Genomic DNA, 16,828 nt, shown 5'->3' with positions numbered 1-16,828 from the left:
AAATTAAAGCAGAAACATTTATTTTTTCCCCACATACTATTCAGTTATTCTAGCATACAGTGTTTTGTTACTTATTTTAGTAGCATTTACATCATATAAGCGTATTTATTTAGCCATTTATATATCTATTTCGGATTATGACGTATATTTTCGTGTTGTGTCTTTTTGACAAACCGAACAAAAACGAGTGGAATGGCTTTAAAAAAAGAAGCTACGCGCGCTCCCGCGGCCGTACAATAAATTTATAGCGGTCACTTTTTGGCACAACACCGGCCTCTGCTGCGTGTCATCCATCTGTCTGCTTACTTTGCTAACAACTTCTTTACAAATATATATACATATCCAAAATTTGTAATCATTTATTCGAAAGAAATGCTCTTATTCCAACTACGGATGAAACATTAATGAATATTCCTTCGTTCCCAGTTAAAACAATCCAACAGCTCTAATATGAGGGGAGAAAAAGCTAATATTTTGAGTTATATTGTGGATTATTTTACCGTTCAAATCAGCATGTGCAGCCAGAGCCACCTGTTGTGTCACTTGAGTAAGCAACCCGTCAGTGCAACAGATAAAAAAATGGCTTGAATGCTCATTATAAATCATAAAAATCTTTAAAATAATTTGAAAATATGAGAATTTCCCTACCTTTAACACTAGGTGGCTCTCTTTTGTAATTTTTTAGGGAAAAGTACATGAACTTGTTCCTTTGTTTGCACATTTGACACATTCTCCAGTAGAGGGCAGAGCAGAGGCACATTAATGAAGGTCATAAAGCTGCAGAAGAAGCCTCAACAAGATGTGGAAGTCTTTACAAGTGTTTACCAGGTGCTGCTGGTCCAGTTTAAGTACAAAAAGGTGAACCTTTTTCTTCAATCAACCTAACAAACACATGCCACCTGAAGAAGAGCTAAAATAAATCAACCTGAGTGAAAACGTATAAAAAATTTTGAGTTTTATTGAACTTGAAAATAGCATTAAACATTCATTATAAGGAAATACCTACAACATTACACTGAAATTATCACCAACCACATATAAAACCATACGGCTGTAGCTCAGGAGGAAGAGCAGTCGCCCACCAATCGTAAGGTCGGTGGTTCGACTCTGGCTTCCCGGGCTACATGTCGAAGCGTCCTTGGGCAAGACACTGAACCCCACGTTGCCTCCCATTGTATCACAGGATGTGTATGAATGTGTGTATGAATGATTAGAAAAAGCACGTAGTTAAGTATCTTAAGACGTGCTGTATGAATGTGTGTGAGTGGGGTGAAAGCGGCATGTAGTGAAGCGCTTTGAGTGGTCAGTTAGACTAGAAAAGCGCTATACAAGTATTTACCATAGATGCAGAGGAGCAGTTTGAACAAAAAGCAGCTCCTGAAATTAAAGTATTTAAGAGGAGTCTTCAATCAGAACAAAGGGAGGTCAATGGCCATGCAGATGAGAAATATCCACTGTTAGTTGTTAGAAATGCTGGTTCATTTAAACATTTCTGCTTTTATCTATTTTTTTCTTCGTCGTTTTAACTGTTTGACGTGTTTGAGGTGAACATTATCACAGGTAGGACACAAAGTACTTCAGAGCCCTGTTATTTTACCAATTAAATGATTAAAAACAAGATAAAGATGTTACATGAAAATTTCTGTGGATTCACCCCAGGTAATGGAAGAGAAGAACAAGCACCACTTGGCATATGGCCTGGGGGCGTCTCCCGTCTCTCTGGCATATGTTAAGTAGTCTTTCTGCTACTGTTGAGACACGAAACTTGTCAGCCTGACAGATAGACAGGCTTTTCTTTAACCTACTGGTCAAACATACAGTGAGCAGCAGGAGGAGGAGGAGGAAACTAAAGCAGCCAGATTTGCTGTCTTTTTTTTTTTTTTAATCTAAGGAATTATGGGGAGTTCTAACATCTACAGCTGAGCATAGAGACATGTAGTAATCAGCAGAAAGTGATCGACGTCACTTCAAGTGTAGGCACTGGTGGCTCTTAAACAGTGCACAGCAATCGGGAGAAGAAGAAGAAGATGAAAAAAAAAAAAAGGAGGAACAATTTGAGATCGCACCAGGAAAAAGGTTCCTCCCACAGCCAGGTTGTTCCTCCTGAAGACTTTCGGCTTGCATGTTTCCAAAAAGAGGTTCAATGTCACAAACGGATATGTTGGGAATGAAGGTCGATGTTCACACTAAAACTAAAAACTTAAACATGGACTGATGTTGGAAGTCTTTGGTGCTCAGTGCGACAGAAATCTGAACAGAACCATACATGTGCGTATGAGATCCAAAGAACTGTTGGCATCATTTCCCCATAAAGTTCCAACGGAGGAAGTTGAAGACAAAGGATATCATAAAAGGAGTGTTGCATTACAACAGGAGCCCATGGTAAACGCACATCTGGAGTGTACTGGAGTGTACTGTATGGCTATACATAATTCCTTCATTTCAATTAATTGCCGGCCTATTTGTTACACCAGCTCAGCTGCTAGTCCTCTCTGCTCCCTTTTGACTCGTGCCCTGAGATGGACCAGTCAGCCATTTAGAACCAGCCTGGACTCTGTAGATAAATCCACATACTGAAGAAGAAACACCAACAAAAGCCCTCTTTAAACATGTTAATCAGTCTACCTTTGCTATCATTAACATAACTCTGTTAGTATTATATCAATAGATGATGATGAAATTCAAATATTCTTATGTACCTTGTGAATTATCATCAAAAAAGACCAGAGAAACTAAAAAAAGAAAAAGAAAAATCACAGCATAGATGCAGTTTCTGCCTGAATATTTTCTGGGAGATATTTTCATTAAAACTGCACAGTAATTAGGGTCTCTCCTCGCTTGCATATACATTACCAGTAAATTACTATGCTGCAGATTGGCATGACTATTTCAAACTCCTCTTTTTTTTTTTTTTTTCATATATATAACTTTAGTGTTCCATAAGAGTTTGAGGAACATTTTTTAAGGAGCAGAGAGACTGGCTGAGGGCTTTGACTGGACACACAAAGAGCTGATTAAATAAAAAGTCCCAGCTCGGTGACCCACAGGCTGACGCTGGTGTCACTCACTGCAGCCTGTGGCGGCCCACCTCGCTAAAGGGACTCCGGCTCAGCGAGACACGAGGCCAGTCTCGTTTAATTCTTTTCCTTTGTTGGGATTGTTGGTGCAGTTGAGAGGGGAGCGTGACTCCACTGAGGTTATTGGAGATCTGCTTCAGCTGAAAGTGACCAGACCAGCCGGCATGGGTCTGCTTTCTTGTTTTGTGATTGGTCGTAATCCAAGAAGGCAGATGACATAGTAAAAATGTTCTCAGAGGAGTTTCAGTAGTGAAAAGTCTTCGACAAACACCATACGTCCTCTGAATGGCATTTATTTATCTATTTTTTATTTACTGCATGATGAAGCCAGGTTGAGGGGCCATACGGGGTGGGGGCCTCTGAGGCAAAGCAGGGGGGTACTGAGAGAGGTAGTGGCTGGGGTATCCCGAGGGGATGTTGGGGAATGGTTGCCCTGTTCTAGGAGGAATTTGTGGGTATGGTGATGCTGAATAGAAGGCAGGATGCTGGGGGGCAGCAGTTAGAGCTGGACCTGGATTTAGAGTAGGGGGAGGCTGGGATGGAGGAGCCGGGGGTTTCCTTCTGGGCTGGGCGACAGGGGAAGAGCTGCTACTGCCTGCCTCGGAGAGGAGGGAGGCCGCTGCCGACACGTCCTGAGATCGGGAGGCAGGGACCGACGCCTGGGGGAGCCGCTGGCCGTTCAGCACCATCTCTTGCAGTTTCTCGATCTTCACTCGTCTTAAGTGGGCCAGCTTCCTCTTGCTCTGATAGGCATCGATAAAGGAATCCAGGGTCATGTCGCCATCCAGGAAAGAGTCAGCCATGTTCTGTTGACAGAAGAAAAGATTAATGAGCTTCAAACAGCAAAGAGAGAAGTTCGTTCTGACCGATTCAACACGTTAAGAGCCATCATGAGTCATGAGGATGGTAAAACACTGAAATGAAACCATTTACAAACTGCTGTGCATCATTTTAAAACGATTCAGCCAATGATTATTCCAGCTTTATTTACTCTCTAACGGAAAATGTTAAAAATCATTACACATGCCTCTCACATATGAATTAATAATATAGGTTTAGCTGAAGGTGACACAGCATGACGGTTCATTTGTGGGAGTAGAAACTGTATGTACACGAGAGGTTTGGAATTTATCAAACATCTACAAATCAATCTTTATCCAGTACTCTGAGCAACTGTTAGTTTCTTTGTATAATGGCAGAAAAATAGAAAAAAGGTGCAGGAATTTATTGAAAACATGTACAAATATAATATATATGTAAATACAGCATATAAAGCATAAAAACAGAGCTTGAAGAATTCTAAGGAGCTTGAAAGTCCATGTTTAGTACGAGCACCTTTATTCTTCAACACAGCCTGAACCCTCTGAAACAAGCTTTCTGTCATTTCTTTAAGTAGTCTTCAGGAATAGTTCTCCAGGCTTCTTGAAGGACATCCCAAAGCTCTTCTTTGGATGTCGGCTGCCTTTTGTTCCGTTCTCTGTCAGATGATCCCACACTGCTTCAGTAATGTTAAGGTCTGGGCTCTGGGGAGGATTCATCCCTCCATAAAACCTATTGCCACTGATATTCATTTGGCATACCTCAGCCTTTTCTCCCTGTTTCCCTTCCTTAAGAATGGCTTCTTGACAGCCACCCTTCCATGGAGACCATTTCTGATGAGGCTTGGGCCAACAGTAGATGGATCATCTGAAGGTCCAGATGCATCTCTCAGGTCCTGTGTCAGGTCTTTGCTGGATTTTTTCCTCTTTCTTAAGTACATCACTTTCATATCCTGTTCATCTGCTGTAGATAGTTTTTTAGGCCTGACACTTCTTCTTTTGTCCTCTACTTGTCCAGTTTCCTCAGATATTTTAAGGACACACTGTACACCATGCTCAGATATGCCAAGTTTTTAGCTACTAGCTCTTCGGGAATCATCTTGTTGCTGCAAAAATAATATTTTTTGCCTGTCAAATTGTTATCTTTGGCATTTTTCAAAGAGGGAACTAAAGAAAAGGGGAAAAATGGTGTGTCTTTGTTACCAGCAGCCTGTCACAAACAGCACGGATAATTATTGTAAGCAGCATTAAAACTGTTTCTCAGGTTATGAAACTGTAGCACTTCAGCTGCATGTGGGAGCATCAGAGGAACATAATTCATGGGAACCGTCTCATTCTGATGTAACTGTGCATTATGTTTTGCAACACTGTGGTGACAAACATTTGTCACATACACATGTAGGTATACCAAGAGAGTTATAGTTATTGGTCAACATCTTACACACGCACAACAAGCAGAGTGAGGCTGCAATGTTGTCAAACACAGTAAAATGTCAAACATTCACACCAATGGGAAGACTTCACAGTCCAAGGTGTAGCAACAGAAAAAAAAAAAGAATCACAGTACACAACATTATCAGTGGCAGCTATACACTTTCTGAAAAACACACCTGATTCAAAAAAGATAATGTAACATTAATTATAATGTGTGAGTTCAGATGAATGCCATCAACAGGTGAGCTGACTCGGTTGAGAGCTGCATGTTCTCAGTGACGCTGTTTTTATAACACGTAAATCATCAGGATTTAGCTTTTCATATTAATCATGCTTATATGCTTTGTAATAGGGTTGGTTAGTATGTGAGGACTAAAAATGAGGAAGAAGCTGCCCTGCTGTTACAACTTTCTACCACTAGGAGTGTTCTTGCTTTTGTTTTCCCTGGAAATAGCAAAGAGCCTCTCAGATCGCTGCATGGATATATCAACCATATGTTCTGGGGGTGGGGAATTTGTTTACTGTATTTTGAATGGTGGTGCCAGAATGGAAAAGGGTTCAAAGTTTTTTTTTAGGGTGTTTTCGCTTAAAACACTGACTGGTAATTATTGGAAGTGAAAACAGTGAAACCTCTGTGTGAGAAGACAACAAGAACTGGAAAAGCAGGTATATGAATCACTGACTCAGGATCCATGAGGTCATCCGTGAATGCTTACTTCGGTCTCTTCCTCTATTTTGGCTCCCTCTGCCTGCAGCAGGGCCAGCAACGTGTCCAGGGAGGTGTTTCCTGACTTGTGGTCTGTAAAAAAAACAAGACAAATGTTATTCTTCTGCTGGACCTGAACCGAGAGGACATGTCCTCTTAACAGAAAAGACAGCCCCAGGTGCTGCATACTCAGTATTTAGTGAGTAAATAAAACAAATAGCTATAGGCAGCACGCTTGGTCACACACATAGTGAATGTTTAACCAATATAAAACTACTCATGACATTAAATTTACACAGCAACTCCAATGTGAAACTGCTAATGCAAACAAACTATGCACCCTGTTTTTGTGTTCCTCACAGTAACAACCTGTGTTATACTCTCTGTAACATTACAACTGATCCCATACTTTGCACAAATAACACTTTTTAAGTCACAGGATTTTTATTAATAGTGTTTTCTCACACATACACACACAACTAAAGGCAATACTGATGCATTCAAAACAAAATATGATAAATTCCGATATAACGCAGGAATAGAGGGAAAAACATGTTGGCAATGACAGGGTTTTTTTTTTTTTTTTTTTTTTTTTTTTTTTAAAATCATCCCTAGCACACAAAGCTGAAGCAGAATGTGGGAAATCCATTGATCGGGGTCCTGGGAGAAACACATCCAAATGGCCATATCACCTCCCTGTTTGCTGTGAACTCGCAAACCCAGTCTTGTTTGTGTTCTGAATCGGGGCTCAGTCAACACCAAGTTGAGCTGGGACACCACACACACATGCACACACACATGCACGCACGCATACGGTGGCAGCCTGAGAATGAGGCGAGTGACACAGCAGTACTTACTGATCTCCACAGACCTGGAAACTTACTAAAGTTCCAACAAGCCTGGACACAAGATGGCAGATCTCTAATTACAGAGGAGACTCTTGTCTAACCTGATATGGCATTCTGGACTTTCTGTCATGTCAAGCAAAAGAACAAAAGATGTAGACTGTTGCATTTCTGCACCGGACATCGAGAACACTGCGAGTAAGCCTTGCTTTTTAAAGTTAGTGGCAATATTTTTCCTCTTAACGCCCTGATGATTGATGTTGAATATTTTGGGCTCTGGCATGTTTGCTCTACATGCTTAAATTATACCTTTGTCTTTTACTGCATGTTCACAAGACTGGATTAACAGGTAAGTGTTTAATTTTGGCTACCTGAATGAAAAGAAAGTAGGGCTCAGGCTCACGGGAATGTCAGTTTTGTTGGCTTTTCTAATGTACAACTTCAAATGACACATTGTGGGATGGTCAAGTTATTACAGTTGATAGAGATAAAAGGTTCACTCAATATTACATGTGTCAACCTGCTGGAAAACAGGAGAAGTCAGGGGATCACTGACACTTGTGCCAACTCTTTTCAGTTGAAAGTAGGTGGTCTGAGTCATAAGAGTGCTTTTAAGATTTCTTAAAAGATTGCAGGATTAAAGCCAGACTGGAAAATCTCTCGAAAATCTATCAATTTTCTATACCCGTTTAATCCAATTCAGGGTTGCTGGGTGGGTGTTGCCAGTTGCCATCAGGCAAGAGGCAGGCAGGGCACACCTTGGACAGTTGCCAGTCCATTGTAGGAGAAATATCTCGAATATACAGTAGACCTCTTGGAGGGAGAAGAGTTTAAATCCGTCAGTATATTTGTTCATTGACTTTCTGTGCTTTAAAAGGTGCCACTAAAGGGGTTGTGATCAGCCGCAGCACTGATCATTAACACTGCTGGCTTCAAATCATATCAGTGAAGATATATTAAGTTATTCTGTTGCTCTCTAACCTCTAAGTAAAGGTGTGTAAAAAGAGTAAATATTTGACAACCATGAGTGAAAGGTAAAGGAAATGATGAAAGAGAGACCAACCAAGTCAGGTGTTGACTTATTGGTATGGCCAAGCTACACTCTCCTCCAGTCCCCAGCAGCTCCACTTCAGACATCCTCCATCCGTCCGATTGCAGCCGTGCGTGCTACTGAGCAGACCCAGTTAAGTATTGGGAGTTTTTGTTTCATATAGCTCTGTGAGGTTGCAGCATAATCTTGGATGTAGTGGATTAGGCTCATAGGAAAAGGAAAATTTGAGACCTAATAGTTGCTCTCTTCTTAGTTCAGAACCAAATTAAAACAAGTACTGTTTAAAGTTTTGTTTTAAAGCTTCTGGAAGTCCTCCTCACCCTTACTGCCTCATTGTTTCAACAGCAATCCAGAAAGGGCAAACAAAAAAACTCTTGGTTGCCGTTTTTAACTTATGCCTTTAGATGTCACTACATTCCAAATACTGGACCTCAAAAGAAAAGGCAACCTCTGCAGTTGTATCAGTAAAGGCCAAAGGGCAGATCAAAGAGCACTGAAAAAAATTATCTTGTGCAAACTGTGACAGATAGTGGAGGCAATTCCAGACAAACCTTATAAATAACTGTGACACCCAATGAGTAATTACAGAGCTCTGTCTATTTCCTGTAATGGGAAAATGGTGGGTAAGACCATAAACCTACAGAAATGTCTAATTATTTTGCTTGTTAATGTAAAAATGCATCAACACATTTTTTCATCTTGTAATAAAACAAAGTTTGAGTTTGTTTGGGTACACAGGTGCCAGAGACACTTGTTAACAAGCCTGTAAAACTGGCTGGCACAGTAAGACTTAGCTTGTCAAAGTCCATAAGATCAACATCAGTAATGGAAAATATACTCAGAACACAGAGGAGCTCTTCAGCTTTCCTGATCAACTTTACGTATAACCAGCAGCCCTGACAGCAAACTTTAAACTGAATAATCCAACTTGTATAAATATGTGTAGTGGTTAACTTTGAAATATGAGGGAAGAAAATCATCTTGAATACTTAAATTCACTGGTTGTCCAACAGTTCTGTCAGTTGTTGGTTACATTTAAAAACATGCCGTACATCAGTTTTACTGGCACTGCTTCAATGCTTTCCCAGGGTGAACAGTCTCGAGCTCCCACCAACAACAATGCAGCCTCTCAGGCATATCAGTGGCACTCCTTCCACACAAAGCTGCTATTCGCTGGGTGAGCAGAGAAGATCATGACATGGCCATTTAGTGAATGAATACACATCAACTTTGGCTATTTTTTGGCCTGCCCACCAGCCTTTCTCTCCTTTTACCCCACAATTTCAAGATCCCCACCTGCCAGTCCCATTATCCACCACTCCCCCGCCCACTGTGGCTGTTACATGCAGCTTGCCTGGCAGCACAATGGTTCACTAAGTTAGACTGTCCTCAGAGGCAGGCCAAGATGGTTCTGGTGGAAGGAGAGGAGTGGTCATTTTGGCCTGAAGATTCAATTGGATGGTGATGGGTAATATCAAAGCCACACGTTTCCTGGACAACAGGACTGGAGAGGACAGACCTCATGCTCCAGCAGCATGCAAACAACAAGCTACTGTATTGAACCTTTCATCTGGGTCAAACAGCGACTGTAACCGTCCTTCCCCAGCTGCTCAGCAGCAAATCCACAACTAGGACGGCCTGTGTATGAAAAGCAGAGGGGGGTGGGGGGGGCACTGGGTAACCTACATTTCAAAAAAGCCACTTGTAGAACTTCACTTTGCTGTTAAACAAGTCATCCTGCAGTGACTTCGACAGCCCTGCTGATGTCCCAGAGGCAGCGTGCCTCTTAGGGAAGGAGACAAAGTCAAAGTTTTATCAGCATAGCAGAAAAGTGAATAGCTGGCATGCTATTTCGAGACAGCTGCTTGGCAACCACTGAATCAACAAGGTCACAAGTATCGTCACACAGTCTTCTTCACACACTAAGAAATGTTGTGCCAGTAAAGGATATAGGCTCCATGTGAGCACTTTATGATCCAGCAGACATGTAAATCAGATCTGGAATGTTCTCAAGCAGAACAGAGTGCATTACTGCTGCAGTAAATATGACAAACAGGGCTTGTGGTAATGGCACTGCTGCAGTCTTTGAGTTGAAATCAGGGAACCGGTCAGGCAGGTCTCTTAAGCGTGTTGTTACGTAGAGAAACGATACAATAAGGAAACAAAAAAAGCAAACCACACCAACTTCCCATAATTATTACTGGCATTTTGAAAAGGTTCCCTCTCCAACAGCAACCACCCACATTTAACATCTCATCAAACTGAATAAATAAAAATCTAAAAGTAGGTATTATTTCAGAAAGTAATCATTGTATCAAACAGATAACCATTTAAAGTAATTTACCTTGTCTGCAACTAATCCTCATTTCCACCGACTACCTGCTGCTTACCTTCAATTAATCAGTGAGATTTAAGGAAATTTGAGGAAAAATCGAATAAATAAACCCTCCTTCAGTCTGATGTCTTCAATTTGGCCCCATTTGTCTGACTCAGAAGAAAAAAACTGCAGCTCAACACACAGAAATACTCAAATTGATGCAGTTACTGAAAGTTTAGTTTTTGATTTCAGTGATGAAGAATAGCTTTGGGTTTTGGACTGATGAGCTCATGATTTATACTGTAGATTAAAAAAAAATGTTGATCATGGACATGATGAACAAAGTGACTCATCATTATAAGCTGCTGACCTGTTTTGATTTGAAATCTTAGCAAAGCTGTTAAATACCTGGGTTTCCCTGTAGGTTTATTAAGTCAAAAAGTGCTTAAGACAAAACATTGTGGTAAATAATCTAATTTAAGCTTCACTGTCTGTTTTCTGATTGCACATAAAAACACTGATACGTCATGACTTAAACATTCACGGTCACACAAATGTACTTCATCAGGTAGTATATTAATACCTGGATCAAACATTGTGTTCATATCTCAGTCCATTGCAATACAAAAGCATGGCTGTGATTGGTAAGACTGTTTTCCCCCTTTTATCAGTGACATCATGGATAAGTGTGCTCAAATTTCTTAAGAGTCGGGTAACATTAAAAATTCAAGAAGCCGTGATCCAGGGATCAATAAAAGATGGTTCTCAGTATCCTGCAGCCACGCTGCTGCTGTACCTAGGGTGGACTTGCGAAGCTGGTAGGACTCAAAGCTCTCCTGAAGACAACTGTAGTGTTTGGTGAGCTGCTCTTTCTTGTGCTCCAGCCTGGGCTGCAGGGCCAGGTTCTGCTCGGCCAGAATTCGGTTTTTAACGAGAGTCTCCTCCTTGCTCTGCTGGACCTCCTGCATCTACAAAGGAAAACGAAAGCATGTCAGTAATGTTCATCATAACATTTCCTCTGTCCAAACAGACACGAGCATTATCTAAAAGAAAAATGTAGACAACTTTGAATCATGTATCAGTATGTTTTCACACCAACAAACCGGATCCATATGAGCTGTTCAAACTGCACCTCGTCTCTGCAACAACTTCACCAACTACCATGACCCCATCACAAACGGGCTAAAAGCTGAGAACTTGAAATTTTTTAATGTTTCGTGGTACACTCAAGTCTAATAAGATCATTTATTTCTAATCTGTGGTGGTATACATCAGGGGTTTATTGTGTATTGCTCTTGAGCAATAAAGTACATACATTAATAATCCAATACACTGACTTACAAGCAACTATTTTACAATTCAATCTTTTTCAAAATGACTTTTCTGTTCCAAAAACTACAAAATGACAACTTGCTTGTTGTTGCCACGGATCGCTTTACAGTGATTGAGCACAGTTAGGAACCATTAAGGAAAGAACAAATCCTTTCACTGGCTTTGTATTACCTCTGGTTCCCACCTTTCACTTCCTGGAAAAGGAACAGCTGGATTATTAGTAAAGCACCCAACATACTGAGTAAGAAATCAGCAAAACTAAAGAGAACAAGCCCTTCAGGAAGCTTAAATGTAGACAAGATATCAGTGAGGCATCAGCACGAGTTTTGAGTGTACTTCTTTTTTTTCCATGGAAAACAAACTTCTGCGTGATTGTGACAAGTTTTAGGGGTTTAATCAACACCTGGAGAGTATGTTACCAACTTCTATCCACATGTTCACCTCAGCTCTCTGATCACTGCTTAGGCAGCATATTGGTTGTCTCAGCGTCTGGAATACTGGGTTTAATCTAATTTATGTAGCTCCAATTCACTACAAAATCCCTTTCAGAGTGTCAGTATACATACAGAGAAACCAGACGCAGGGGAGGCAGCTTGCTATGACTTTAGGTGGAAATGGAGATTCACTATGCATATACAGCATGGCAATATGGAGGTTTGATGCAGGAACTTTAGATGTAAAAATGAAAATAGTCTGATAGACGACCAGATTTCTGTCCCTGTTTTGCTGCAGAACTGTTGGATGCTACAGTTCCCACCTCAATAGCCCCTTCCATTAGCCACTACTAAATGACCACTGACCCCCCCCCCCCCCCCCCCCCCCCCCCACCCCCCCCCCGTTGATAATGCTCATCAAACGCCTAAACTAAGGTAACCCTGACACACAACAACGTCACACATCTCCCTCGAGAACCCTTTAAAAAGGCGACTGTGTGTGGGAACTAGTGACGGGTGCCACTTTGGAGCAAATCTGAACTGAGATGATGAAGAGCAGTGGGAAGAGCAACAGCATGAAGAGCGGGCGACTAAATAAAGAAAAAAACTGACTCATTTCACACATCCAACCAACACGTCATATGTGCAAACACAACCAGGACTGGGAGAGGAGTTGCAGGAAAACTGGAGAGTAAAAATAAATTCCAGTGGAGGTAACCGGTATAGGAGAGTTTCTAAAAGTGTTGTTTGGCGGTCCACTTGAAGTCAAATATATTTTTTACCAATTTGCACCATCAAATCCTGAGGTTAACTGCTTTCATTTAGCGATTGGTGACCACCCAACAGAGGAGCAGGTCTTCACATAGCCTGTTCTGTCAAAAAAAACAATTGTTTCTTCTGTTCCTTTCCCTCCATAAAACCTGAAATAATTACAAGAAAAGTAGGTTAAACATTAGCCTAGATGGACCAGAGATGTCAGTTTCAGAGAGCTGGTGTAACAACACACAACTAGATAGTTTCCTGTGATGAACTGGGGCACATTTTCAACTTCAACACTTACTCTCGAACGGCAGTTATAATTCCTTCCTTCCTTCCTTCCTTTTAACGAACCACAAACACAGCCACATGAAAACATGTTGTCTTTTGCTATTTCACATGACAATGAGCGTTATTACACAAGTGAGAACATAGTGATGAAGTCTGAAGCGCCAACTGGCTGAAGAACCATAACCTGGAAAGCTTAATAATAACCAATCACATGTGACACTGTACTGTGTACAGACAATCCCATATAGGCTCATCTTGGAGCTAAACTGATATTGGTGACATCAGCTTACAGTGATGCAGTACCAGATGAATGACAACAGTAGATGGAGATAAACTGCATGCACTGATATGCTTTGAACTCAAGTGCCTGAAGCAGCTCGGCTCTGCTGTCATTATAGTTTAAAAGGACACTGCGTACATCAGCCACTAAGCTTGGTTTACCTTCTGGAAAATGTTAAACAGATGAAAATTAGCTGCTTGGCTAACACTGGCATGTCTGAGGTGATAGCAGCTCTCTCTAAAAATAATAAAGACGCATATAGAGCAACAAAATAAGCATGAAAATGACCATCAGCACTGACATCTTAACTAGGAGTCTGAATCCACCCAAATTAAACTGCCCGTGTTCAAGACAACTGAAGGCTTCAAACAGAGAAGAAGCGTCTACATAAGCATTGAAAGTTTCGTCAAAAACCAGGATGCACCGACTCTAAACAAATTCACGATGCCGCCTTTTGCATTACTCAAAATGCACCACGTGCTGTTGCCGGTGTGTTGGAGCATAAATGCTCACATAAAGCATAAATCTGAGGTGAGGCTTTCTGCTTGTGTTCTACAGCTGTACTCGATCCTGTACTTCTCAGAAATCTCAGGTTTCTCTCCATGACTTTTGACACCCACTACCTTTGTTCTCATCCAGTGTATTGTAAAGGGACTATTTCACAGACAGCTCAACCTGTGGCTCAGGTAGAGATTTACTTGGCTGCTTCTCCTCCCTCTATTCCATAATCTTATGACCAAATTAAGTCAACAACTGATGTGTCATTGCACTGAAGGAGCACCTCCCTCTTTGCAGCCTATGAGATGAGGAAAATGAAACTATGGAGATAATCACTGTGTAGATCAGATAACAGAAGTGACACACACAAAAGGCCAGCTAACAGCACTTCATTCTCTCCAATGGCTTTAATAATAACAAGCAGCAGTGGATGTGGCGCACTTACACACAGCTTACATTGTAGTTTCTCATGTCTGTGAATAGAGGCCTTTATCATGTTTTCAACTGCAAGTCCCCGCTCTTACAAAATGGGCTGAAATTAGGCTGTGGAGGGAAGAAGTAAAAAAAGCCTCTGCACCACGACAACAGACAAGACAAATTCCTGTGTCCTGACAGAGTGTGTTTGATAAAGCCGGGGAGGAAAAAAAAATTTGACCTGAAGTGTTCTCTGAAGATTTTAAGACTTCACTGCTAGGCAAAAATAATGAAAAGCTGCATGGTGAGAAAGTTGTACCAGCAACAGGGATGGAACAATCAGGTAGATTAGGGGGCACACTGGCATTTTAAAGGGAGCAACAGCGTGGGAAATAACTAGAAATCCTGTATAAAATGCCAATCTGAAGCAGTCCCTCTTGATAAGCAAAATATAGATCTGGTAAAACCTTTGCAGGAGCTATGGCTGGCAATCCCTCCGTGTATGGAAAAAAATTAGGCTTATCAACCGTTTATAACGACGAGCGCAGGCTAGTGTATACATTGCAAACCAAATACACATTAATGTGGAAATGCAGGCTCCTGGCGCCGTTTGGAGGCCGAGGAGTCCCGTTGCGAGCTAAATAAGAAGCAAGTCTTGTGTAACTTTGCCAAGCGGCTCATGCGGCAAAACCTTAGTCATGTTCTGACTCTATGAGGTAATACAGTGAATTAGGCATTTAGCTTGAACCCACACAAAAAAGGGAACTTGTTGTGATTCAAAATAGTTGTTTTTTAAATGTTGAGCAGTTCTGAGATGACGAAAGGTCCAATTTAACGATAGCAATTTAGGCTGATACCTTAAATTTTCCTCTGTGACGGTCTTCCGGTGCTTATAAATAAGTCGGTCTTAAATTGGTGTAATTGTGAATGGAGTCTGGCATAACAGTGTCTTTATAAGCAGGGATATTCCTCATACTACATTAATTTTGTTAAAAATGTCCCGACTATGAAAATGTATTCCTGTTCAGAAACATTACAGGATAGAGGAGATTCTGTTGGCTGAGTAATGAGGTGGTTTCGGGAAACAGTCAAACTGAGAATCTTTGGTTGTTAAAAACTTAAACAAAGCTCGCCCCTGCTCCATCCCAAGGTTAACGATTAGTATCCATATTTACGGGTAAACAAGTTCCGTTGGCACAACATATTTAAGATTGAATATTAACCGTGATTCTTAGCAACCATTTCCGTAAGAGTGCCGAGTGTGAGCTGGGGAAAGCACAACAAAGGCTTGAAGAAAAAAAACCCAGAGTGACCGAGAAAAAGGAGTGAGAAGCTAACGTTAAACAACACCGAGTGGATTAACATACCTCGTCCATCTCATGCACCATTTTTGAGAGTTTTTCGTCATCCTCCAAAATTTCGTTGAGTTGAGTCATCGTGTACGCGCTAAATTTGTTGGAAAAACTGGACATTTTGGCTGTTGTTGCGTGTTTCTCCTCGTCTGCGCTCCTTCTTCTCGCCTCTCAGATTGTGACAGCTGACTGCGCTTCCCTTACAGGAAGTAGACAGGATACAGGCCCCGTGATGCCTTCATGTAGTGTCAGAATAATTGCTTTCATCGATTGAAAGCACATTTTGGAGGTTCTGGACGACGGTCAAGGTTTGGCACTGGCACAGCCTTACTTTTCTCTGATCATGAAACCAATACAGGAATATGCAAGACTGTAAAAATGTTTTGAGCCACAGAGTAGAAAGAAATAGAAAAGGTCAGACTTTATTGGTGTCTTTTAAAGTGGTCTTGAACAATAGTATTTTTTGTTTGGACATTGGCTGCTTTTTCTCTTATTTCAGTTCAATCCTTGTACTTAATCATTTCTACGAATCATTCAAGCCTAAAGAAAATGCACCCAACTTAATGGTATTATGGCAACACATAACCAACAACCTTTAAATTGTATCTCTATTGGTGCATCTACATATAAAGAAACATAGATAAGATGGTATTTTTGCACCAAGAAGGTGATTTCTGCAGAGCTAATAGCTGAAAATGTCGCATATCTTACCATGGTGTGCAGTGTGTCCTTGAAATATTTGAGGAAACTGGACAAGTGGAGGACAAAAGGAAGAATTGGCAGCCATAAAATATTATGTAAAGCAGATTAACATTATCTGAAAGCGATGTCCTTAAGAAAGAGGAAAAAATCCAGCAAAGACCTGACACAGGATCTGAGAGATGCATCTGGACCTTCAGCTGATCCACTGTTCTACTGTTGGCCCAAGCCTCATCAGAAATGGTCTCCATGGAAGGGTGGCTGTGAAGAACTTGGAGCCCGGACCTCAACATTACTGAAGCAGTGTGGGATCATGTTGACAGAGAACAGAACAAAAGGCAGCCAACATCCAAAGAAGAGCTTTGGGATGTCCTTCAAGAAGCCTGGAGAACTAATCCTGAATACTAATTAAAGAAATGACAGAAAGCTTGTCTAACAGGGTTCAGGCTGTGCTGAAGAATAAAGGTAGTGAGTCATACCAAATATTGACTTTCTAGCTTGATAGACTTTTACAGACTGTTTTT

General features: G+C 41.1%; 1 protein-coding gene across 1 annotated transcript; it reads right to left on the bottom strand.

The window, feature by feature from the left end:
* Positions 1–938: 938 nt before the first annotated feature.
* On the bottom strand, positions 939–15,805 carry vps37ba (VPS37B subunit of ESCRT-I a). Its single transcript, XM_072388565.1, has 4 exons — positions 15,621–15,805; positions 11,045–11,216; positions 6,046–6,128; positions 939–3,883 (listed from the first exon to the last, which is right to left on the bottom strand). Exons 1-4 carry the CDS (start codon positions 15,723–15,725, stop codon positions 3,389–3,391), a joined length of 855 nt encoding a protein of 284 aa, XP_072244666.1. The 5' UTR covers positions 15,726–15,805; the 3' UTR covers positions 939–3,388.
* Between the last annotated feature and the right edge of the window lie 1,023 nt (positions 15,806–16,828).

This window comes from Leuresthes tenuis, unplaced genomic scaffold, assembly GCF_036924035.1.
Source record: "Leuresthes tenuis unplaced genomic scaffold, fLeuTen1.0.hap1 SCAF_6, whole genome shotgun sequence".
In the NCBI taxonomy this organism is placed as follows: Eukaryota; Metazoa; Chordata; class Actinopteri; order Atheriniformes; family Atherinopsidae; genus Leuresthes; species Leuresthes tenuis.
Note: the sequence above shows the minus strand (reverse complement) of the source record. Positions and strands in the feature narration are given on the sequence as shown.